This window comes from Tinamus guttatus, unplaced genomic scaffold (genome assembly GCF_059628265.1).
Source record: "Tinamus guttatus ecotype Peru unplaced genomic scaffold, ASM5962826v1 Tinamus_guttatus_pri_ptg000389l, whole genome shotgun sequence".
Taxonomy (NCBI): domain Eukaryota; kingdom Metazoa; phylum Chordata; class Aves; order Tinamiformes; family Tinamidae; genus Tinamus; species Tinamus guttatus.
This window is the reverse complement of record NW_028288923.1, coordinates 1,729,242-1,755,933: the sequence shown is the minus strand read 5'-3', so window position 1 is coordinate 1,755,933 and position 26,692 is coordinate 1,729,242. Positions and strand designations below refer to the sequence as shown.

At 35.2% G+C, this 26,692-nt stretch overlaps 1 protein-coding gene and 1 long non-coding RNA gene across 2 annotated transcripts in view; both read right to left on the bottom strand.

Moving 5' to 3' along the window:
* LOC148593462 (uncharacterized) overlaps window positions 1-26,692 on the bottom strand; it is a 624,849-nt gene that overhangs the window by 329,752 nt on the left and 268,405 nt on the right. The window lies entirely within an intron of this gene.
* Window positions 495-26,692, bottom strand: part of CDH8 (cadherin 8) — a 129,961-nt gene continuing 103,763 nt past the window's right edge. The window contains exons 10-12 of the mRNA XM_010227416.2: window positions 22,064-22,181; window positions 3,049-3,300; window positions 495-2,569 (exon numbers count right to left, since the gene is read on the bottom strand). Coding sequence (XP_010225718.1) covers window positions 2,076-2,569; window positions 3,049-3,300; window positions 22,064-22,181 — 864 coding nt within the window. The 3' untranslated portion in view covers window positions 495-2,075. The remainder of the gene's footprint in view (window positions 2,570-3,048; window positions 3,301-22,063; window positions 22,182-26,692) is intronic.

Below are 26,692 nucleotides of genomic sequence, written 5' to 3'. Positions count from 1 at the left end.
TTAAAACCATTCCAATACATGTACCAGTGGCTTTTGCACTAATTATTTGCAAACTGCAATAAGTAAAACCAGCTGTGCCATAGCTAAAGCAAATGTCAATGTTTCCATTTTGAAATGCCTAAAGAGTTGGGCATAATGTGGTAAGACACTTGTTTGCAGACTAAGCATAACTGAGGACCCTAAAACCAGCAAGATTTTCTCATTAACAATACTTTAAAGAAATTTTATGAGGTTGATTTTCAGCCTTGTACACTGAGAATTGGACACCCACATAACTCCTGTGGTCACAGGCTGCTGCCTCTCTAATCCTCAGTGCATTGTCAAAACCGTTTCAAACGTCTATGCCTTTTTTTTTTAATTTGACTGTATTCATTATTGTGACTTCTAAATAAAGGATTTGGGAGGAAATACATGCATCCACAGGTAATAAAAAGTTAATCGGCAAGATTCTTTTGTGTACAGGTAAAACTGAAAGAAGAGCATTAACAAGAAAGGTATTTATAAAAATATATTTCACAAAGTAGGAAACAATACAGGAGTTTCTCTGATACAATACATGGAGTAAATAAACAAACAATAATATAGCATCAAAACAAAGTAGAAAATTAAAATGATTTGCATGTAATACATAGTTTTATTATACAGTTGCTACTTCTAAATGGCAAGTTTGCATTACAAATTGAATATGCTGCAGCTTCTAGTGTATTTCTTTCTCTGTGTGCAAGAGCCCTGGTGCATCACCATGAATATTATAGAAAAGAAATGCTAATAACATAAGCAGTAAAATTATGTACACACTGGTTCCTGCTCTAATACAGTGGAGAACTATAAGCATGGGGTTTTTTTACTGTACTGTGTTATGTGTGGAATTCTAAAAGTCAATAGTTTAAATATTCACATGAACCAGTTTACTTCCAGCTGTTTGTGCTTGTATTAAAAACACCAGTTACTAGATTTATGAAGAAGATACAAAACTGTCAAAAGTTTTTTCTGGGAAAATTTTATTCCTGCCAGCATTCTCTTAAAATTCAACTACTGCAAATGGATAGGCTACTGCCTTAACCTGCAACAATTTGTCATTTTTCTTTTCAAAATGTACATGTATTAAACATTCATTATATATAGAAAAAAAACTGTAACAGATATAATTTAGTTTTCTGAATAATTTTACTCTACAGATTATCAGTCTTAATAAATAAAAGCAGTAATGGACATCAATAAAATATTTATTTCAGGATTGAACAAATAAACTCGATCTTTAGCAATAAAATCAGCACTTCTTTCATACATGTAAGTCCATCCCCTTTCGGAGTTACTTTTTTTCTGTTTTTCCTTCCTTTCAGAAGACGAAGCACAGGATTGATCCTTCTAGAAAAAAATCCTTTTATAAAGCAAGGTTTTGTACCCCTGCCTCTGAATCTCTGCACATTAGTAGGATTTATTACCCATCACTGGAATGGATTAAGAACATGTGAATATTTTAAGGCTTGACACAATATTTAATGATGATCAGTCTGTGGTTACGTGGCCAACAATTACTGTATGTACAATGTATGGTCACTGCACAGTAGAAGCCAGTAGGGATTTACAATGCTATTTCTATTCAGCATTGCTAAGAAGACCAAGATATTGCTTTTATACCATTTCTGTGGTGGGATCTTTGTTGGCAATGCGCAAACAAACCATTAGCTTTACACACACTGGCAGGAGATACTGTTCAATGGCAAGATCCCTGCAAGTCCGTTAGCTAAGAAAGCACCATTTTCTTCTCACTCTTTTCACTGAAGATAATCAAAGATCCAAATCTCCATCTTCAGAGTGGCCAAGTGAATATCAAATATCCAAAGACTTCTAGACACTCCACATACTTTACTTCACACTCCACAAGACTTAACCTCCTAACATATACTTTTTTTTTTTTTTTTTGGTTCAACATTACAATGTAGTTGATTTTATAGATGACTGGCGCTAAACTTGCCTCTAAAACAAAAAGCCACATTAGTTTTACTAACAGCAGTGGCCCTAGAATATTACATGGTTGTTAAGTCAACAGGGAAGAAGTTTGTAATCCACTGTCAAGTTTCTTTGTCACTTTCTCCAACTGAGTAAAGTTCTCCGAGTCTTTTAAAGCGAGGACCCCAGTCGCTGAGGTAGTCAAAATTCTGATCTGAGTCTGATGCAGAGGACTCCAATGAACTAAGGGAACCAGCCACCGAGCCTCTTCCTTCGTAGCCATAAATCTGGATGGAGTCATACGGTGGAGCTGTAGGATCGTTATCAGCTTCGTGAAGCCTTACGTTAATAAATTCATCAACATCAACGCCATTAGGAACTGGTGCAAGACCCTGTCTGGGCATAAATTGCAGATCAGGCTTAATATCCTTACGAGGCAGAAATCCATTAATTCCATCAGGATTTTGCAAAGTTGCAATATCAAAGGCTTCTGTATCTTCTTCACCACCTCCTTCATCGTCATAGCGAATAATATTTTCCCTCACATCTTCATCATCTTTGATAATTAGAGGCTCATTCTTATGTCTTCGCAGTGTTACAAACAGCACCACAATGACTGCAAAGAAAGAATCATAGGCTGATTAGCGAAAAAAATTCTAATCAAAGCATTACATATTAAGCTATTAAGTACATTCATGGGAGCCAAGATGTAGCTTTTTTTTCCCTTTTTTTTTTTTTTTGCTAAAATAAGAATAATAAAGCATAGTGAAAAGCTCTAATAACATGTAACAAGTAACTAATTTTCCATCATCTGCAGTACATTCTCTGTTCACCTTGCTACTCAACATATCTGATTTGATTTTGGTTTCGTAATTCAACCTTTTAATTAAGAAACTTACTTATATATTTCAGACAGGAACTTTTCTTTATATGTTTTTATTTTAGTTCTTAGTACAATAGGGATCCAGTCCTGATATCCTTCAGTACCAACACATATTACATACGTCCAAACCGATAATAATTTGGGGGATTCTTTTATTTTGTGACTTCTTTGCTTACTTGTAGCCAACTGTGGGCTATGAAATGACTACGTACCCAGCAGCAAAATGATGCACGCTAAGATTGCAATGAGGGCTCCCATGCTGAGCCCAATGGGAAGCACGTAGGCCTCCGCGTTGCAGGACTGGACGATGCCGTCGCTGCTGCAGCCGCACACGCGGATGGTCAGGGTGCTGGTGCTGCTCATGGGAGGGTTTCCACTGTCGCTGATGATGATGGGCAGTAGATACACCTCTTGCTTCTGACGGCTGAATCCACTGTGCTTTGCCAAAATGCTGAGAGTGTTATCTGGAAAACAGAAAATTGGCATTATTTTATCACATGAAATAACTGCTAAAACACCGCTTTTTCATAATGAGTTCAGAAAACCTCTAAACAAACACATGCATACTCCTTAGCCTGGCAGTACAGGATGGAAAAATACTTCCATTTTTCTGCTGGCTGCCATGTCCCAAATGAATGAGTGGGACATAGGCGTTTTATCCCCCACACACACTTTCTTCCCTGAATATAGCCCTATAGTAGTCAGTCTCTTCGCATCAGGATTTGTGATCATTTTTCAAGTCACAGTCATAAAAATTAATTGTTAGAATAAAGCATGTTCATCAATTAAAGCAAATGTTCCATATATTATGAGCACAAATTGTGCTCATATTCCATTCTGCAATGCAAGATTCTTCTTTTTATTAATGGATAATATAAAGGCTAAGGTATTAAGAGTTGCAGGCCTAATTATCAATGATCTAAATATTTAGTAAGTCTTAACAAATCGATGAAAATATAGTAAAACAAAATGTTTCCTATGATACAGGGAGAGTGAGTCTGGTATATTCTTACCTTGCAGACTTATCCAGGTACTTAACTTTAGAAACACACCCAGGCGTGTGACTACTGAGCCTTTTTGTTCTCTCCTCTTTTCATACTCAGTTAAACCCTTCGTAGTCACTAATTTCTCAATTCACCATGAAAGTGACTAAAATATAACTCCTTGAATACTTAAGTACAATATGGAATCTGTGATAGTCTAAATATTGTTAATTGAAATTGGCCATTGTAAGTGATTGCTGAAGAGCAGAGCTGATTTCATCTAGAGTAATTGTAAACATCCTATTCTACACAGTTGTAAGAACTAAGCCACTCATTTAATGTACAAATAACTCCTGAATCAAATTCCTGATTGAATGCCTGAGATTTTCTAGGGACTTCAATGATTCTAGCCATTTAACAATATATTCTTTTCAAATATCAGTGATCTTGTATGTGCTAGAATACTCAGATGTAAACCACAGTAAGGAGCTGTCAAATATGAAAGACAAGTCCATTTATTTATATACACAAATATTTAGCTTTTAAATGCTTTACCCCTTGGAATAAAAATTCATTTAAAAAAATGAGTATTATGAGTTACATTTTAAGAGACCATGCTGATTTCTACTAGTTTGTTTTCTTGTGATCTTTCATCAAATATAACAAGCACAAACAAAAGGATTCTCACAGACACGTAGACCAGAAGTGTGTATGTGCTATTGAAGAATATAATGGCATTTGGAAAATGAAGCTGTGCATCAGACTTAGGAGAAGGAGGGTTAGATTGTAGCTCCTTTCTTTTGACTTCTATATTACACCACAGTAAATATTCCTGAAACATCACGAAAAGAAGGATGTCTTGGTACTGGTCAGGTACTTCCTTGAAAACAAGAAATAATTTAAGAGATGCTGAATTTGCATCAACTGTCTTTAATAGCCAGGAGCATTTCTGGCAGCTCATGGTGTTTGTGCAGCAGATCACTATGCCAGCATAAAGGAAGGCAACGTGTCTTCCAGGCCATGTGTGTTCCAGGCAGCCCACAGTTTACAATCCACAAAAAAAAGAGAAAGGTGCCGAGGAAGGAGGGGAAACACACGGAAGCTAATACTGTAAAGACATTCTTCCCCTAAAAACTTTACAAAGCAATACTAATATGATTACTTCATAATACCCTTGCAGAATACAAAGGATTCTTAAGACTTTTTTTTTTCCTAGAAATGCAGATTTTCTATCTATTCAAGTTTGAAATGGCCACAACTGATGTTTCCCTGAATTTAAACGTGTACTGCTTTACCAAACTACGAGAGGCTTCCACATGTATTGTGGGTGAACAAGGTACATTCCTCTCAGAGACCAGCCCCTTCCTTCTCAACACAGCCCTGCTCCCCTCAGATTCAAACATACTCAGAAAATCTGTTCCTCACGCAAAATTGTACATTTATAAGGATGGCTAAAAATATCTAAGCATAAGTTGTATCTAAAATCCTTTGCTTTAGCTTTCAAAGGGTAAAAAATATGTGGGATTCAGTTTCCAGGTTTCTGTGTCTTTGAGACAAGTCTTATTCAGGATAGTGTCACATCTGTAGTCGCTTGGAGGTCCCGATTTATTTAATGTTGTGTCATTCAGTGGCTTCTTGAGGCACAGATCTCTCAATAGACAGTTCTTTCCTATTACCCTGCTACAGTACTTCCTTGTCCAAGCTGGAAGGCAGGATTGATTGAAATTCCTTCCGCTTTGCCATCTCCTAAAAAAACATCCCTTGGTGTTGCTGAAGGTGCGACTCCCAAGTGAAGAAAAATGATTCCCTATTTAGTAGGCTCCTAAACTTGAAAATAAATCATAGCAGCTGATTAGCAATAAAAATTTATCTGATTTCCTCTCTGCAGACACTCTCCCTAGAGCATTTGGACCTGGCAAAAGAACAGGAATCTCCTCCAGGAACGACCTCCAGTGTTGCTGCATGAATTAACTTGGCAGCAGGTGCTCGGCAGGAAAGGGCCTGATCACTTTCCCCTCATCTTTCCAATTAAGCTGCTGTTTTTTCGCTATTGCGCTGTTCAGGTTATTTATTTATTCATGTTACTTCTAGCAAAACAAGAAAATAACATGTGGAAGAAAAGAAGCCCTCTCTATCACTAATGCTCCGTGGAAAACGGCTCCAGGCAAAGAGTAAAGACACTAACTAGTCTTTACCTCGGGCCACTCAGGTGTGTTCAGAGAGTCCTCTGATATTTTGAGTAGTCAATTCATCAAAATGAACCTCCCTCAATTCTTTACCTTCTTTGAGGAGAAGAGATTGAAATTAATTGAAATGCCTATTCATGCCATTTCACTGATGATGTTCCAAATACATGGGGTGCATTCTGTCCTGCAAAAATGGTGTAAAACAAGTGACCTTAACCATTGCCTTAACTCATCACAAAGATTTACATCAGTGTAAGGACAGCTCTAGGAGGTGCCTTTCAACCATTTTCTAAACATAAAATCAAGTCAATCATTTAGATAAGTGGATGACTCCATTTCTTAAGTTTGCAGTTGCTGCACAGAAAAAATGACCAGGACATCCCAACAGCCTGTGGATCACACTGTGAACTAGCTCTGGTGGAAAATCCTAACATTTCATTCTACTAAATCACATTGGTTGCCGTAGTCTATGGAGACTCTTGTCTTAAATTTAGAAGGAGGACTTCTGCCAAAAGGATAAAAATTAAAAACTTAGGAGCAATCAGAGGACAAATTTGTGAAACACTCCCATTTATTCTAGTTCTTATTGGCACTACCATGATAAATAAAAAACTGCAAACTTCTTGTTTCCCCAAATCTTGATCAGAACCAGTCCACTTCTTTCTTTTCTCTTCAGTCCAATTCTACTTGCTCTGTCTCCAAGCAGATTTGTCAAATAACCATCAAAGAGGCTGAGAGAGGAGGATCTCCCTCGTGGCTGGAACAAATAATGATAATGCAGCAGATCTTGACAAGGTCTCTAGCTGATTCCCAGGCAAAAGTGGTCTGAATAAGCACAACTGAGGATGTGCTTAACACAGGGGCAAGGGTTTCCTGCAGATTCCCAAGAGTACTCAAGATGCTTCATCTCAAGAGATTCTTGGATGAAAAATTTTAAGAGAAAGCAAATGTAGAACTTGAAATACAAAGCAATTTTTTGTATTTGGTAAACGTAAGTAACCTCAATGGCATTGACATCAACCTCTGCACATAAAAATAACAGGCAGGATTCATCTGCCACTGTGCACAAGATATGTATGCTGCAATCTGAAGTTTGACAGGAAGATGACAGAACAAAAATAAAAACAGAAGCAGATAGTTTACACTCAAATGTCATTTTCTCTATGCACATCACTGCAATTCTTTAATTCCCTGACGATCTCTTTAATATTTTCAGATCAGTGGACTTCCCTGCTGTGTAACCCTACACCTACGCAGCTCTTTTTTTCTGTCTTTCTTTTTCCATCCCTTTTATACTGTTCTCAGTAAGATCAAATCATTAATGGTATTAAGGACTTTCTGGTAGAAATTGTTATCTGTGTCAGATGTGTTATGTGAAGAAAGAATGAATTTTAATTGGAAATTTTACAGCTGGAAACCCTGGAACCACAGAGATATATGTTTCTTTATGTTTATTAGAGCTATGTTTGAAACTATTTTCTGAAGTCATTATCTAGAGGGGGCTTTGTGTACATTTTTTAGTCTAAAAAGCAAATTCTCTGTAATATGAAGAGTCCTTTGGCATAAATGAAAGAGCAGCAAGAGCATAGTTCTTAAGATACTGCCTTTATTTTTTATAGCTGAAAAGATAAGGACATTTCATTCATTTCCTTTTGGGGTTCACAAGTGGCACACATTTGCACAAAGAAACTTGAAATAATCAAGTAATTCGTTATTATCATAAAAGTTTTAGTGGAAACTATGACAGCAGAGGCAGAGGAACCAGAGTATATTGCATTCAAAGAAATGCCAGCTATATATTTACAAATGCTCTATAAGAAAGCTGAGAATATTTCAGCAACACTCCCAACCATTCCCTACTATTGGCCCCACATTGGAGATTCCTCTATAAAAAAAAACTGTCAACAGTCATGTTTAAATCTTATTCTGACAAATGGACCAGAATAGAATATTCACAACCTTCTTTCTCATCTAATGTAAAGAGCAGCAGAGGCATCTCAAAGCAAACCCTCCTCAGTGTCTGCCTTTGCAAAGGAACAGGCAGCTTTTAGGATTGGCGCTATACTCACCTGTATGTCTCTAGAAGAATGCCAAAAAATGATTTGAAATATATGTTTATCTAAAAAGGTGAAAGGATGCTTTTTTTTTTTTTTTTTTTTTTTTTTTTTTTACATTAGTCTGCAACACTTCTTAAAGCATAAAACTGTTTGAAAGGGAATGATTTTGAGTTTGTGTGTTACCCATTAGCAGGTGAAAAGATGAGCTATTGGTTTGTTAATACAACAGTTCTGTTTCCTGGTTAAACTTAGTATTTTCAGTATGGATGAATAAATAGACATCACATACATTCTTTAAGAGAACACCTTGCTCATATATGTATAAACAAGCATATGCATATACACACCTTGCTCATATACAAACATATGGACACATGCTTGTATATATACAATTGTTATGCCACGTATGTTATGCATACTTACTCGAGGATGTCTTTTGAAGACAGAGTATCACAAAAGAAACAAAACAAATTCCTGTGAACTATGGTGTTCAAGGAAGCTGATTCTTGCCTAATCATTATGGTAGGGCATAAATGCCATATTCCAATAGATGGCTAAAATAATAATAAAATAATACAATAATATGAAAATAAAAGATGCCATTTTTAAAGTATGTTTTATCTGATTTATAACCAGTCCATACAGGTCCAGAGGCAGTAACAGGTATTTTAAACTGATGTATGTTTTCTGGTAAAGAAATAAAAAGTGCTACTAAGAATTTCAAAGCATGATCAGTATAATATTTTAGGCATCTTCTTACCACTTTCACATGCTAAAAATCCTTGAAAAACAGAAATAATCGCATAAAATTATTCTAATGTAGAGCTTGCACTAAATAAGTTTCTGAAGTAATAAAAATATACAGGCAAATAACAGCAATGGAATAGAATAGAATTTTTTCCTACCTTTCTCCTTTCAAAGTGTGAACTTTAGATAATTGTCTGTATAATTTCTAGTTCTACTCCTTTGGAAAAGTCTGAACTTTAGATAATTGTCTCTTAAGTATTCTCAAACTTTCTTTTGACCTTTAGTCTAGCAGAGCTATAATCAAACATATCTATATGGTCACTTCCAGTCTAGCACCAACTATTATATTTTATATATTTCTTACAAGCCATTGAAAGAAGGATAGAAATTCATTGTTATTGAAATTATTATGCAGAAGCATGAACCTAAATCTGAAATATTACTGTTTTTATTGTTAATAGGTAAAGAAATAGGATGGAAAATCTCTCATTTCAACTTATAGGTAGTAATGACAGGTGAAAAATGAAACTCCAGTCATGGAGCTATACAGTTCCCACAGTTCTCACTGAACTGTATTCAACATCTCAGATTTTCATCTCATCCACCCTTATTTTATACTTCAGCTTCCTCACTTCACTCATATCTGTCATTTCTCACTTAGTAGGTTGCTTTTAGGTTCTGGAGAAGGTCAAGGCCTTCAGGAAAATGAAGGCAAACACAGGTGCATGAAATGAATCTTGCTTGCTAATATTTAACTACGAACTCCATAATAAGGAAAATGAAAAATGAAGCATGAACATTTCTGGTTATAAAATGTGATGTCATTTTGGCATTTAAGTAAGTTTCACACAAAGTAAGTTAACATTTACTTCTCAATACCACAATCAAGACTTTTCCCTGTACCAATATTGCATGGATACCTCACACCAGCACACGATAAGAATTTAGAACAGTTTTACAAGTAGAACATATAACAGTCCTTTAAAACCAAGCGTAGAATGAAACATATCAGCCATATTGGCCTGTTGTTAGCTAGAGTCAAATTCAGGCTAAACTCTTCATAAAAAGTTTTGAAGCAAGTGGTCCTGCTGGATGGACTGCCATAGAATTCCACACTTTCTTTTAAGCAAATACTTGTTTTGGTCTTGTATGTTAGCAGAAGAAAAGCACAAAATATGAGAACGTTGATTTACTATAAAAATACTTTTCTCATTTAAAAATAGAAGAGGGTAGTACAAAGACAAATGTAGTAATGCTGTAGGACTGGTAAAGATTATACAGAAGATGTACAGAATCCAGTCCCAACTCATTTTCTCTGGGTTTAATATTAGAGCTTGTATCAAAGATACAACAATGCCTCAGCTACAGGCTATCATTAGACTGGTCTCTGACATTTCCTTGATTGAGCTGCAGAAGTACTTCTGCATATTTTCTAACTGGGAGTTTCAAAAGAACCCAAAGAGACACCCTAATGCACTCGCAAAAATCACAGCCTTTAGTGATCCATGGGGAGCTGCTAATAGGTGCCATCAATGTCATATGTGAGAATCAGATGAACATTTTAAAAGAATATCTGCAGTGTATGCATGTCACAGTGACAGGCACAGTGATTAAATGACTTGTCCAAAGTCATGCAGGAAACCCATAACCAAGCTATAGAAAACTATTCTGAACTCCAGTACAGTTCCTTAGCCACAAACCCATCACTCCTGTAGAGTGCTCTTAGATCACAGGGCTAAATCTTTATTGGGGTGCTGTATAATTTACAGAAGGGCCACATGTAATGGATTACAATGTTATAGAAAGCTACAGGACAGAGTTAAGTGAGTTTAAGGAGTGATGAGTTCAAAAGGGCTACATGAAACACTTTTATTTTTATTTCTTATGACTTCCTATAACCTTGATTTTAGCTTTTATCTTAGGCTAAACTGAATGAAAGTTCTGAAGGAAAACACAGAAAAAGCCAAAAAGTTCAAGGATGGTTTCTTTTTTTTTATTTATTTTTTTTTTAATGTAAGAATTTTAAAACTGTTAGGACATTCATTCAAAAAAGCAAAAAAAAGTGCTCATGTTCAAGATGGTCCAACATTCTATACCGTACTCTACCTTTTGACATTCCATGATTATTGATGCTCCTGATCTTTATGACTGCAATACCGAACTCCATTCCAAGTTCTACTTGTAAGACTATTCTTGACTTTGTTATTCCTCTTTTGTAGATTGAAATGTATGCAAAATTACTGAAGTATAGCAGCAACTCTGTGGGAATGTAGGTAGCCCCTAGTCTATAGCCAATCTGAAGTGGACTTGAGCCCACAGAGAAGTTCAGGTCAAGCTGGAGTAAACTGACTTTACTACCTTAACATGGGCAGACAGAGGCCACAACTCAGTTCACTCGTTCGGATCCGAGTGAGCATCTGTGTTACTTTCCGAAGCTCTCCCCTGGCTCTCCCTCTTTAACACTGCCAGGAGACATATGGTCCTTTTCTTCAGGTTCTTCTACTTACAAACTGGCTTATGATCTCACTGCAGACAGGGTCCCATCTTCACTCCCTCAACAATCAGCACTTACCACCAAGCACCCACATACCATTATTTAAACTAACCTTTTTCCTCAGATTCTAAACAGATCAATATATTTTTTTTTTTGCATTTGACTTATTCTGTAGGATTTTTCTATTGAGGAATACCATGTACTCTGCCTAATTTCTGGCCCCTGAGTCAAACATCATCTAGCCACATTTATTATGTAAATATTAAATACTAATAGTTATATAAATGTGTAAATAATTACTAGATTTTTCCCATGTAGAATACAGTCCTAATTAAACAGAATTAAATGAAAGCAACAATGTGCCTCATTTTACAACAGGGTCACCTATACAAGTTATAAAAACACAAGTTGATGGGAAAACATCATAAATTGTACAAAAAGAAAAGAGAAGCTATGGGGCTTTTTCTACATTACTCTTTAAAGTTTGCTATAAAGTTTGCTTATAAGTTTGCTCCGGCTAAAATGATAAAAAAAAAAAACCACCACCAAAACAAAACTCCTTAAAAACAGTAAGGAGGCATGGAAAGGGCATGCAATACATTTGACAACACCGGATAGTTTCAGGAGAATATATAGATACAGACTTCACATAATATTCAATGTCATTGGCACCTACCATGCAGGATGACTGTGATTCTAATAGCAACTGCTTCCTTCCTGCACACCTTCGTGTAGTTGGCTCAAAGCAGAGTGCAGACTGGAACACAACCCTTGTCTTTTTAATTCACACTGCAGAGTTAGTTGTGCAACAGTTTCTGTAGACAAGCTTTTAGGCTGAGTGTGAAAAATGAACGCTTTCTGTCTTATGGGAGGAACCAGGTGGATAGTCTGTATCCTTTGGTGATGGATTTATTACATCCCAGACTGAAAAAAGGAGAGCTTTACCAAACAGAATAATTTTTAACAGCTAATAAGTGTGGGGTTTTTTAACACTTTTTAGAGTCTTCCTCAAGTGGAAGAGAGAGGTGTATTTTTTTATCTTTACTACAACTGTAATTTTACTATGGGAATACTAACTAGTTTCTCATTAACTGACAAAAGGAAGAGACACAATTAGGGAGAATAATAAATTAATTGTTAATTTCCCCAACTGCCTTCATTCAGAGCATGATAAAACAAAGAACCATTTCATTACCAGAACAACCAATAAATTTACAAGATGTAAAACAAGGAAGAAAAATGGTCTTATACCATAATTACCAATTAGCTACTTAGAGACACTATCCCAATGTTCAAAACAAAAACAAACCTAACAAGTGAGGTGAAAACAGAGAAGAACATAGTAATGTGCCATATATCTCTGCCAGGTAATGTGACCAGATGGTGGATGGCCAGAAGCCCCAGCAGAATCTTCAGCTCTAGGACATTATTCCTCCTACTCAGTGAATTAATCCCATTTACAGGAAACCAAACATACTGTGTTGTCCATGAACACTTCCAACACAGGAGCTATTTCTTGAAAAAAGCCCTTGAGAAATTAGTTCCCGGGATTAAACCAGAATTGCACTCTGGTGGTAGTCTCCGAACAACATGTATTCAGAAGAGAGTTGCTTAAAAATCTGGAAGTTTATCCAAATGTTCTGATGTGCACTTTTATTCATTTTAAATACAATAAAACAAAAAACTCACCTCACCCAGAAAGCAAGAGAGATTTTATTTTTCATATACACATTCCTAAAAACATATGTTATGCAAAGGTGGCAGCGAAATAGTTTTATTCTTTGATTTCCAAAGTCTCAGTTCTAAATGATGCAACATATTTTTAAAAAATTAAATCTACTGTTCAACAGATCCTGTGATTTTTTTTTTTGTGGGAAAGATATTTCTGTTTTATCACCACCTTATATTTCCAAAGCAAACTGTCAGGTGGCAGAAGAAATACTACATCATTCAGAGAGCCTAGGAAGTCTAGCAAACATGACAAATGACAGTGATGAGCAAATTATGCAGACTTCTCCTCTAGCTCCTGCTGCTTTAAGACCTATGAACTCATGAAAGCTGATCTCTCTGTCTATGATCAGAATTTGGTTTATTCTGCTAAGATTAAAGCAAAATGTACATTATAACAGTTTTAATGTGATCAAATAATACCCATCTTACTAATCTGCATACATAATCAAAATATTATAAAACACTGAAAAAACTTGTGAAGTGGAAAGAGCAATTTACTACTGTCCATGGGGATTACTATCTTTTAATTTCATTCAAAGACTGAAATTTAATTTCAGTTTTTATAAGCAAAAATATTTTGAAAAATTGAAGTATTTTGCTGTCATATTTGATTACAACACTGGCCACCTTAAAAGATAAGTAGACAAAGATAGAAACACAGGCAAATACCACTATTAAATTCTTTTGAAATCCTCTCACATAATTGCCATGGCTGCTGTTAGGTTTCAATTATTGATGTTTTTAAAGCACTTAGGGAGGCTTTGGAAAATAAAGGACTATTGGAATAATGTTTCTGGGGAAGAAATTTCAGAGAGAAGATACTGTAGATCTTACTATTGTCCTAATAGTACTTAATACAGAAGTTCAGCACTGAATAAGAACAAGGCCAAAAAGTCTCTTCTGTCCGCTGAGCCGTTCAATTTTGAGACCATCATTTAATTATTATTTTTCCCCATTACTTTTCTGAAAATAAATCATATTGAAAATTTAATTTGTTCTTATCTCTATCACTTCTTTCATCCATGTTTCTTATTATCATTTCATGGTAATTTACTGACCAAATTCTTTTCTTTTTCAGTTTGGTTTTCATGAATTTTATCCTTAATATATTAAAGTAATTTCACTCACTTTTCTGCATTTTTATTGAGAAATTAATGAGATAAAGTAGGAAAAAAATAGAGACATAAGTATGTTACGCTATCTGAGCATCATAAAAGTCCTATAGCACAAAAATTCACAGCTGTCCAAACCATCTCCTCATCATGAATAAGCACTGTCATACATATGGCGCACAATACTGACCTCAGATCTTTTTCACTCACATTGCATCTGGTTCTTAATTAACTTGATTTATAAAATGAAACATAATTGACGCCTTGTCAACATTATGTTGCTAGAAGCACAAATAATAAATTATGAATAAAGTAAAAGTCTCTTTTGCCATGTAGACATAATGATATATTATATATATAGTATTATCCTGTATTTCATCCCTCACATTTGTGTTGCTTTGGGTCATGTTTACATACATTTCCTGAAATGTGATTGATTTGTATGATGAAAACAAGGCTTTCTCTACAAGGAGAGGATGCTGTGGAAATGAGTCTTCTTTTCCAATATGCCAACTCTTCTGCAGATGTTTGTTGTGAGAGTTGGAAAGAAGTCATCATAACAGAGATAGACAGATTAAAACAAGGCTGAAAGGTTAAATAGTATTTGGAACAGAAATGCTCCAGGAGAAACATTTTCCCAGCTACAAAGCTGTAATAAGTGCAGATGTTGTGGGGAACACAGAAGAGCTGGAGAAGAGCTAAAAGATGCCTAAAAGAGGACAAGCATCTTACCAGATGGCCCCTTCCTTGCTGGTTCGCCCATCAGGTTGGCCTGTCCAGTTGAATGAAGACTTGATGGATCACACCGGGCTTAGGACGGAGAAGAGAGAGATTCTGTCTGCCTGGAGCCCTGCATCCTGAATACAGGAGAGGAGTGAATAAGGTTTCAGATGGACTGAATAGACACAATGGTCAAACTTTGGTGGAAGTTGATAGCTGAGTTACACCTTGAAGGGTTGATTCTATTTTTCTGACATTCAGTTTCAGCTAAAGCAGCTATGTGAACCAAGAAGAATTAATCTCTTCAGCCTACAGAAGTGGTGGAAAGCACATAATAATTTTAAGGAGGAGTAAATCATCCAGATAGAGCTAAAAAGCGTGTTTGTAGAGGTATTGCACTTAGTCTTCAACTGTTTTGTGGATCTAATGAGAAGGGAGTCCAGAAGAAGATTGGTCTACATGCAAGAAGAAAGATGGGAAAGATAGCAGAAAGATAGCAGATGTCAGTGAAGGAAGAGGCATACAAAGGATAGAGGGAGGAAAAATGCCACTCTCCCATCTATATTAATGAAACCTTCACTTCAGAGAATAACATAAATCCTTGTCTTCAAATAGTACTTAGTTCATACTCAACATCAAGTAATAACAGAACAGGGAATAACAGAGAACAGTCAATAGCAGAAAGCTACCAGACATGAAAGATATATGGAGAGAGAATATTTTCACTGGTGGTCTCAGAGTAGATGGGAATAACACTATTGTACCATGGAAAAGCTTAGTAGGGCTGTAAGCTGATACAGTAGAAGAGTTAAATATATTGCTTCAAATACAATAGGAAACATACAGTGGAAATTGAAAAGGGATTCAATGCTCAAAGACCTTTGAGTTTCATTTGAATGCATTGAGGTCCCTTGGCAATAGTATCATTAACTTGAAATTCTACCAGTCTTCTAGATTTTAAGAACAGTCTAAAGATTTATAGCACTGATACCCACCTGATGTTCCTTATCATTCTACCATTAGCAGAAAGGGCTTGTCTTTTTGAGTCCTTAGACACAGGCTATTACTTCACAGGATGACATTATACCTTAGAATTCTGTCAGATATGTAAATAAGAAAATTGATTATTTTTCCTACAAAGAATGGTCTAACAGTTTGTGACCCAAAGCAGTTTCAATAAGGGCAATTGTCTAAGGACTAAGGATGAAGGAACCTGAACATAATAAAGAAGGAACTGGATTTCCTCTGGCTCCTATAAAAATGAATGATTTCAAGGTCTCACAGATATCACCTAAGGCTCTAGGAAAAGCATTTGCACTGGCTGAATACCACATTTTGCATATTAATGGATTGGAAGCTACAATCTGTCTTTTTCAGGCCTGTATCTCTGTCTGCCTTCTCCAAGGGTGGCAGAGGTAAGGTGGTATAGGGTACTCTTATCACCACCTCGTTGGATCCTAATTCTTCCTTGTTTTCCAGCACCTAGATTGAGATACACTTGAGACATTACTCTTAGAACAAGACTTGGATGCTGCTGTGTAGTGTAAGTCGTGCATTAGAAATAGACTGCAGTAGTTCATGCCTATAAATCACATATTGTTTTTCAAGTAAGAAAGGCAATTATGTGTCTGAAATATAATTAGGAGGTTTCTGAAATGGAATTTCACATGCGAGTAGTCGGAAACTGCAGAACTAAAATGTTTCATGAGGCTAAATACTTAACTTCCAAATGATTTGTTTTGATAAAACCTTTGAGGCCTTTGTACTCAGTCTTGGAAAAATATCTTACTAAAGCTTTTCTGTTTCAAGTATTTAATAATAAATCTTAATTTACAATAAAAAGTAAAAAGCTTATAGAAAAAAATCTTTCAATAATTTCATATTAGCCATTTAATTATTAATATATCATTTCTTAAAAATAATAATAATCCCAGATAGCACTATTATCCGATTTCTATAAAAATTGTGATTTAAACTGCTCCAGTCTTAATTCCAAGCTGAGAAAAAGGTCGATATTATATATACACACACAAATATTTATTTTTTCCGCACTTTGAATGCTCCTGGAGACACATGACGCGTGTCTGTGGCTGACAGATTCTGGCACAGAAGTGTCAGATTCTTGGATAATTTGTCTTTGTTGTTTTTAATGCATAGGCATAATTTATTTTCAACTCTGCTACTTTTACATTGGATGTGCATAGCTATGTAATATTCCCTGTGATTTCAGGTGACAATACTTGGCCTATTAAGAGATTTTTGATTAATAATGTTTCCCAGATTATGACTCATATTCTTTTACTATTTTAGATACAGTCTCCCAAATGACCCTCCATGCCACTAAAATTGCAGACATGGTAGGAAAATATTTACTTACAGTTTGTAGAACACAACCTGATCATATTTCTTAATTTTGCTTTTTAAAAAATATCGCTAACAAGGATTTGACTTCACACATTTTACAACTATACTTAAAGAAAACATTCAAATGTCTAATTACCTACGTATAAAAATGAGGATGATAGTTAAACATATTAGAAGTGTATAAGTATGTGCTTCTCTGCAGAACTGCTATTGTGAAAGTCTCTCTGGCGTGGATGGCAGCTGGGCCACAAAGTTTCCTGAGGCTCTTGTAAAACTGCATGAAGCTGCAGAAGAGTAAGAGGATTTACAGCTTATATCCAAGGAACCATGTGGGTGCTGGTGTTGTCAATGTTTATTGTATCTGTATCAAAAAACGATGGGTGTAATGATATCCTTGCTAAGGCAGTTTGTACCTGAGGCCAGTGGCTTAACTTTGAAACTGGGCAAAGTGGAAGCAGAACATGGAAATAACAGCAACACCTCTCAACTCTCCAAGGTAGATATTTGGAAAGAAAAGTAAATCAAAAACACAGGGGAGCTTTAGCTGGCAGCTAAGACGGTGCCAGAAACACTTACGAAAAATGCACCATGAAACTAATTCGGGGGAAAAACTAATTTTAGCACGTGAAAGCATGAAAGTTACTGTTGTGAGAACCAAAAAAAAAAAAAAGAAAAAAAGAAAAAAATCTTCCAAATCTTCCAGGTATGCATTTGACAGATGTTGCTAAAAATTATTTTCAGGGAAAAAAATGTGAACAAATGCAGGTTTTATTATGTTAGAAATCCCTGATAAGGAAGTAATTCTTTAATTAAGCAATTCTGGTCATTTACTTTTAGTTTTCTTATTTGGGATATCAGAAAGTATTCAGGTTACAGGTGTTCCCTTCTCCAGCTGTTTCTAAATAGTTTAGAAACTTTCATTTAGAAACAGCAAGGAGGTGATTAGATATAACAAATTTTGAATAAGATGTGCAACAGTATGGACAAAGGTATGGAATCCAGTTAGTGCTTCGAGTGATCATGATACCAGGCTACTTCTGTTTAAACATATGGCACATTGCCTACTACTTTCAAAGCATCACAATGAGGACATAAGTGACAGATTAAATTTGCTAAATGCAAAGACCAAAGAAAATTAACATTCAATCACAAATACTCTTGAAAATATTCTAGGTATCAGAGACAAAATCCACTGTGTATGACTGAAAATAAATATTAAGTTTGTCATAAAGAACCAATAGAAGTTCATCATTGAAGTATATATAATGTTTCAATCTAAAATGAAGTAAAAGTCCTATGCCAAATTCACTTTGGCTCAAATTAAGAGTTCAAATCTAGCATTACATTTACTAGCATTACATTGTGTTTTATGAAGACCACTCACTCAAGAAAAGACTATAAACAAATGATAATTCAATTTCCAGAGACCTTATTTCAATTTACTGATGCCATGAAGGTACAAAATCCTTACCAGTCCTCTAAGTTCCTGTCAGTTTTCTGTTATGCTGTAATCCTACAGATTTTTGAAGGGTTAACCTCATTGAGCTACAGATTCTAAAACATTCAAAATAGGATTCAAAACAAATTGTAGCAAATTCTGTCTAAACATTTTTACCCGAGTGCTTTGATTATTTTGGGTTTGAAGTTTGTCAGAAACACTACACAAAGCAGTTATTTTAATCTTTCCCATTCCTACTTCTATCCATAAACTCGGTACATCGACAGATGAAAAATGATCAGCCTATCTGAGTTTATATAATCAAGGATTTGATCTGTCATGGGCTCACAGGCTTATTCACCTGGAGTGATAGAGAAAACATCATATACTTTTTACTGTTGCATGAACTTATTATGCGTTTGCTATGCAATTTTTATTATTTCTGTTGTGAAAAGATAAAAGTGTATGCATCTGTCCAGCTAAATGACCAGCTTTCCTTGCGTTACAGCTCAAGGTAGCAAGATTGTTTTATATAAAGCCTAAAAAAAATACTCAGTTGCAGACATTTGATCTGGGAAAAGAGCAGAAAGAACAGATCAGGAGATATGAGAAAAAGATTGCTGAGAGATGATCTAGAGATATTTGGTGAGATGTATGATGACATTTAAGATTACATTTTTAGCCAAGCCATCAGAAAGGCAGTAGAGTCTCTATGGGTTATTTTAGGACATCCTGTCTGCAGAATTGTAAATATGCAAATTTGCCAGACCAACAGATAAAAGCCTTTTTTAGAGTGCCTGTAAGTCATTCCAAGGAACAAATTCTGCTAAGGATCACAGGACGATTTCTGTAAAACCCTATACAACCTTAGAAGTGCTTTTTCTGGTTTCTGATGAACTTGTGTCAGTCAAGTAAAAATACTTGTCAATAGCAAGTTCACTATCAGAAGATTTGTAGTATGTTTGGGCAGAATAGTTAATCACTGAACTCTAATGTGAACTTGCCAGAGAGCAATCTGTTTTTTTTTTTTTTTTTTTTAATGGCCATAGGCAACCGACTCAAATTCATACTTATGCTTATGTTCCATGTAGCAGGAGAAGGTACGTGTGTCATATGTATCCTTTAGCATGAGGGACAGAAACATCACTTCACAGCTTTCTTCCCACAGCAGATGCCAAATTTTGAACACTAGTACCAACAGAAGAGATCAAATAATGTCATTTCTTCTTGAAGTGCAAAAGTAATTACCACAATGCTATCTAAAGCCTCGAATGATGTTAGTTCAATGCAGACACACATTAGTACTTTGACTACGAGTTTGACTTCTGAGCTTTATTTCACTTCAGGAACACTGGAGTTCAGCAAAAATTATCACTCATCCTTATCTTGCAGATATAAAAGACAAAGACATGGTCAAGTTTAGTGTTTAAGTGTTGTAACTGAATAAAGGTTTATGCTGCTTCTATGACATAAAATTTCACCTCAAATAAATTGCACCCTGATTTTGGCTTTGACAGGAATATTTGTTTCACATGGGAGATCATATTGGAGTCTATGTAGTCCATAGACTACATTCTTTGGTTAACAGTTTTGATTTAAAAAAACACTTAGTATATATTGTTTTACTTCCAAAGACGTTTCAGCTGGATGCTTTAAAAGGATTCACACATTTAACTGATTCCCATGCATTATAGTTTATCTGTATAAGAATGATTTGTAATAAAATTGGACTTATTTTTCTAAAACATGTTACACAGGAAGGTTCATTACTCCCACTCAGATCAGGAGGTATTTTGCCATTGGCTGTAATTGGGAGTAAGAGTGGGTCCTCAATGGGTAACAGACTGGAGACAAGGCTAATTAGTGATATGAGCAAAGTATTTAAACACAAAGAGAAATGTTCAGACTTTTGTTTACTTTGTCATGCTGTTCAGAGAAAACCATCTCACATTTAGGATGCTTAACTCCATTTGTGTAACAGTACTGCTGATAATGAAACAGTCTGAGGAGTTTTTGTTAATGTTTCACTGTAAGTGCAGAAAACAGACAAAGACTCACTTCCCTACATGAAAGGATAGATATAGACAGATATATGCTTAGAACGAATACTACAAGGGAGAAAGAGGAAAAGAAGAGGAAAACCATGATATATTCAGGTATAAGAAATTACCTTTTTATAATATCATTTAACAAAGTGATGTTATCATTCTCGATTGGAAAAGCTGGATAATAAAATATAAAAATAGTGTTTTCTGTTTTTTTTTTTACAATTCATACATTACTTTTACTCATGCACACACAGCTCACACATAAATATCTTCCTATTAACAACACACTAACTAGTGATTTTCTTCATTATCATTTCAAATATAGCAAATAAGAAAATTAACTTTGCTAAAATTCCTGATAGGGTACTGCTGCATTAAATAAACAAAAAACAGAAAACAAAAAAAGACTTTGCTGAATATACAAGTACAAATAAATATTTTTATATTGCCTGAACACAATCCTGTGCAATGTGGTCTAGATGACGGCTTTTGCAGTGGAGTTGGACTATATGGTCTCCCAAGTTCCCTTCCAACCCTACCCATTCTGTCACAGTGGTATATAAGGCACAGTTGACAGCATTTTTGTGGTTATTCCCACTCTTTATCACATGACCTTCAAGTATGTGTGTGCCAGGAAAAATGATCAGTTTACATTTATAGCTCAACAATAGTAACATGAGTCTTTTTTTCCCCCTCATATTAAATGTAATTCTGCTTCTACAATAATACCAAACAATACTATGCTCTTCCAGAAATGTTCTTAAGCATAACGGTGTAAAGTGCCTTTTCAGGCTTTCCTAACATACCAGATTTGTCTTTCTAACAAAAATACTTAACTGAAATATATTGGGATCTTTATACACACAATAAAAAGGCTTAAAATGTGTCTCCATTTGGGCATTTAAGTAGACATTTAATTTGATGCTCCCATCTATATCCAGTCAATGCTGGATCAACATCTGAGTAAGGGAGGTTGGACTAGATGATCTCCAGGGGTTCCTTCCAATTTGAACCATTCTGTGATTCTGCGATTTCAGTTTTTCATTTGATAATATTTCAGATTTTCATTTTATAGTGCATCTTATTGGAAATTCAAAATTAAGAGAAATATAATAAGCATTAAATTAATTGATGCAACTTTAATGCAAGTCAGTGAACAGTATTCATTTTAGTTTTTTCTTGTCTACTGTAAATATATTGGAATTAGCTCAACAACTAATTAGGGTACCATTAAAGAAAGCAACTACATTACAATGTTCAAGGGACAAACTGGTAAAGTAACTGGAAGGCAAAAGGCAGTACAAAGCAAGGCTATTCAGCTACACATTACATACATTTTATCTTTACCTTCATTTTTCTTGATGGTGAAATTTGGATTGTTGACCATTTCAGGAAGAAGACTATACAGGAAATAATGGCCATTTTTAGGATCATCTTTGTCAATGGCACTGACAATCTGAATTATCTAGAACAGAGAAGTTCTTGTTAAATACACACATTCCTGACATACTATTGAAAACAAGATTCCAATCTATAGCACGAATTCTCACTTTTTCATGTGTCAGATTAAAGATATTAATTTACAATCTTCCAAAGCCTTTATAGAGCCTATATTGAAAATTATGGGAGCAGGATCTATCCCATTTAACCCTCCTGCAGAACAAGAGAATATTTTACTTGCCTTGCAGTTTTTTTTCCTGGCTGGCCTAAGTACCATCCTTTTTACCATCTGGTAAAAAAAAAGTGCCGATGGTTTGGGTAAACAAAATATTCACATACAGAAGTAAAGAAGGGGGGAAAACCATGATTTAGGAATACTCATGATGGCTACAGTAGTCTTTGATTCCTAGAGCCACACTTCTCATTGGAGCAAAATGTATAATTTATCTTTAAACCTTTCTCCTTTACTCTCCACCACCTTTTTTTTTTTCCCCTTAGTTGAATAAATATATTAAACAAACAAACAAAAAATTCTAGTGTGAAATTTTATACTTTTACAAAAAATCTATGCCTAGTAATCCTCTATGCCTTAATAAAACCTCTGCCATTCTGTGCAAGGAACACTGGTTAATAATGATGTGTTTAAACAATCCTATGTTGCGTGTTTCCGAGAATAATACAGGCTACTAAGGTCAGAAGATGAAAGATTGGGTAGCCAGATTAGGATTATCTGAGGAACATTGTATGAAGCACCTCATATGATTTGGATGATACTCTATGCAATCTGCAAAGTATTTCATTTATGACAAACAGATGTTTGATAAATATCCTTCAAGATATTCAAAATCCAACTGGACACGTTCCTGGGCAACCTACTCTATCTGACCCTGGTTGAGCAGACAGGTTGCATGAGATGATCGTTGCAGGTCTCTTCCACCCCAACTACTCAGTGATTACTCAATGTGACACTACAATTGATCATCTCGAAACCATACTGAGCTGCAATGATATATGAAAGTCTGAGCAGGAATAAAATAAGCAGGAAAGATTTACTGCACTTGATTCCAAGTATTTTGAAGAGAAGCAGAAACTAAGACAACAGTGAATAGAGATCCAGCACTCAGAGCTCAATTTCAGCAGGAGTTAAGTCGGACTATCTAAGGTTTATTAGGTATTTAATGAGAATTATTGAACTTTCCTGTGCCCAATGAAGTCAATAACATTTTTGTTTTATATATTTATTTTTGTAATTCCCAAAGCAACTGACCAATAATTTCTTGGACAATTAAATTCCAATTAGGAATCATTATAAATTTCATTTGTAAAGACTAGGATAAAAAAAGGAAAGAGTGTCTGATCCTGTACAAATTCATTAAGGATTATTTTAAAGTTTCAGTGCTTTCCTAACACAATGATAACAACTAATATTTCATATTGGCTGTACTGCAAGGGAGGGTAGACTACAAATACATATATGTTAAATACATGGTAATATTCTTTATCACATTCTTCTGTTCCTAGAGATTCAAAGAAAGAATAGATAGCAGGTAACTACAGGGAACAGCATCAAAATATAAATATTTGTTTTTTTTTTTAATCTAGAAAGATGTTTGAAGGAGCTTTTGATATAGGCATAAGTAATTCTTATGAATTACTTATGAGGAGTTTGAGACAATTCCTTGCCTAATATATTTACATATTCTGGATAGGTCAGATTTACTACCAAAAACTATTGGAAAATATTTTAGATAGTCTAAGAATTACATAAATTAGATCAATTTTTGGATTACTGCATCTGTCAAACTGGAAATCTCGATCGCCATCATTTCAAGACAAGGAATGATAAGGGGAAAAAAAAAAGAAGAAGAAAGAAAACCTAACATAGCTTTTGCTTAAAGAATTGGCTTAAATTACATTGGCTTACCTCCAATGTAATAGTTTCATAATGGAACTCAGAGCATAATGGAACCCCATGAACATTTTGAAAAAATGCATACAGCCAAAAAAATGTATGAACAGATGTTGTCTTTTCGATTGCAGAGACAGACCCACTAATGGACATGGAATATTCCAAGCTTTCTCTTTGTAGAGATAGCAGATACTGAGCTACCCATTTGCATCTGGCCCAGGGCTGGACTAGCTATTATTAATTCTGGATCTTAGGTAAGTGCAATTTAGAATGGAATTAGAAACAAGTATTTTTAGGCACATATCTATTATGATTGTTCCCTTTCTCAAACACTGTTAGAATGCAGAAGGTTGACGCAATAGGGAAAAAGGATAATGAGCACGCTGAAGTCTGCAAGGTCAATTGCACATAATAGATGCAGGTTATCAGATGGTTATGGAATTTAATCTCAACTGCTATATACCTGTTAATTCTTGCCAGCATTACACAGGACAGTGGACTCTCAAAACTCGCCTCACTCTTTCCAGGTTTTCAAGACTACTTATGCTGCAGCAGCCAAAAGCATAAGTGCTGTGGGTTTTCAGCTCACAGAAATTATGTAAAACAAGTTTAGGAGACTACTTGGAATGGAAATTTTTAAGAAATAGAAAATGGGCATATTTTAAGTGGGTTTTTTGTTGTTGTTGTTGTTGTTGTACAGGAACTGCAGATAGCTAGTCTTAATGCCCTATAGAAGTCTTTCTTATGTTTCCATCCATTCCCCTCATTGTTTACTAAATTACTCCTTAAAAATGTGCAGAAAATTATATGCAAAAGACAGGCTTAGTGAAATACTACAGTTGTTCTCTGCATACACACATCAAAGAATTAAGAGTTAGTGTTCCCATAGCAACTGTACCCTGTTTCTTTGTGTGTTTGCATTAAAATAGGCTTTTTGAGAAAAGAAAATAACCACAAAGTTCTGCATCTTTCACTCCATAAGAGTGGGAAAAGTCCAATCATTTTCATTACTGTACTTTTATTACTATGCGAATGAGCATGCCATTTTGCTCACTGTTACGTGATCATGTAGTGGAAGACTATGGAAGAAATTTCTAACTCTTAATTTGTGGTTCATAACATGCTAGAGAAACTCCCACAGATGACTTACCCTCCCTGTCAGAAGAGCTCACAACAGCAAATCAGCATGTTTTGCTTAACAGGTATCTCTACCTTTAACTTCACAGTTAAACAACCCCAGAGGACAATTCAGCATTATATTTTACAGGTTTGCAGTGCATTTCTACAAAGCCACATGTTTTTCATAATTATAATTAGAAAAGATGACCGGTGTAATAATAATTATAAAGTAGCAAAAATAGTAAAACAGAATTTCTATGATATAACTATCTTTGTGTAATTATAAAATACAGTACTGTTTAAGTCTCTGCTTATAATACATCTTATTAGTCTGACTTGGAATGGCTCCTTATAATAAGCAAACTGTTCCTTACTTTTACTAAAAAAAAAAAAAAAAAAACTTCCACCTTAAAAAAACCTTTGGCAACTCTACTGGTGTTCGATCTGTTTTAAAATTACTTTGTAGACTCATAATGCTATGAGCACTGGACTCAGCTATACAATTTTTCCTTTGCCTTTTCAGCTAGACCTTTTATTGCCAGAACCTGCAGTTGGCCATTTGCATGAGTTTCTGTACAGAACAACAAAGATCTACCTGGAGATTTGTTCCTTCGGAAAGAGCCAATCTATTCTATTAGGAGACCTAAACAAGATAGAGACAAATTGCAAGGGATCCATGGAACATCATATTCAGTTTGACATTGCTGCAGTTTAAATACGGGCTTGAGCAATGGTAGATGACTACATACACTATTGAATTATTTTGGCCTGGGCAAAGAGCACTCCCCCAGAAAAGCCTTGGTATGTGTTGGAAAACAGCAGGTGAGGAACTTCCCTTACTGAGCACTACACATGTTCTGTCCTATGAGTAGCAGAAAAGAATTTAGATGACTTTGAGAGTGGCTGTCCAGCTACAAAGAGAGAGACCATGAATGCTCTGGCTTTAGCAACAAACTGGCGAGGTAAAGAATAATACAGAAAGGCATAGTATAGTTTATGTTTCATTTAGAAGAACTATAATAGTAAAATCAACTCTATTTTCTTCCTAAAACAGATAAACATTTCTGGGAGCTTTCTGTTGCGTATAAAAATGTGCAAGGAGTACATAAAAACATGCACACACATACACATTTCCTTCTTTTTCCCTTCCCTTTCCTCCTAGCAGTAAAGTTAGGGTAGTCTACCTTTAGAGGTAGGTTAAAGAAAAGAAAATACATCTGGCAGTGTTATACATCAATAGTTTATAATGCATTTTGTCATATCACCAGCAGCTGCACTTGCCACTCACAATTATATCAGAACCCCAAACAGAACACTAGGAAAACTGGACTGTAATAGATAGTTCAGTCAATATATTTAGAGACTGAAAATAAGGCTGTGTAAAAGGTTCAGAGCAATCATCATGGCTTTGCTAATTCAAATTCAATCTGAAGTTATATATAAGTTGAACTGCACATGTAAATATAGTGAAGTATCATAAAACAATAATATATTTTCTGCATATGTAA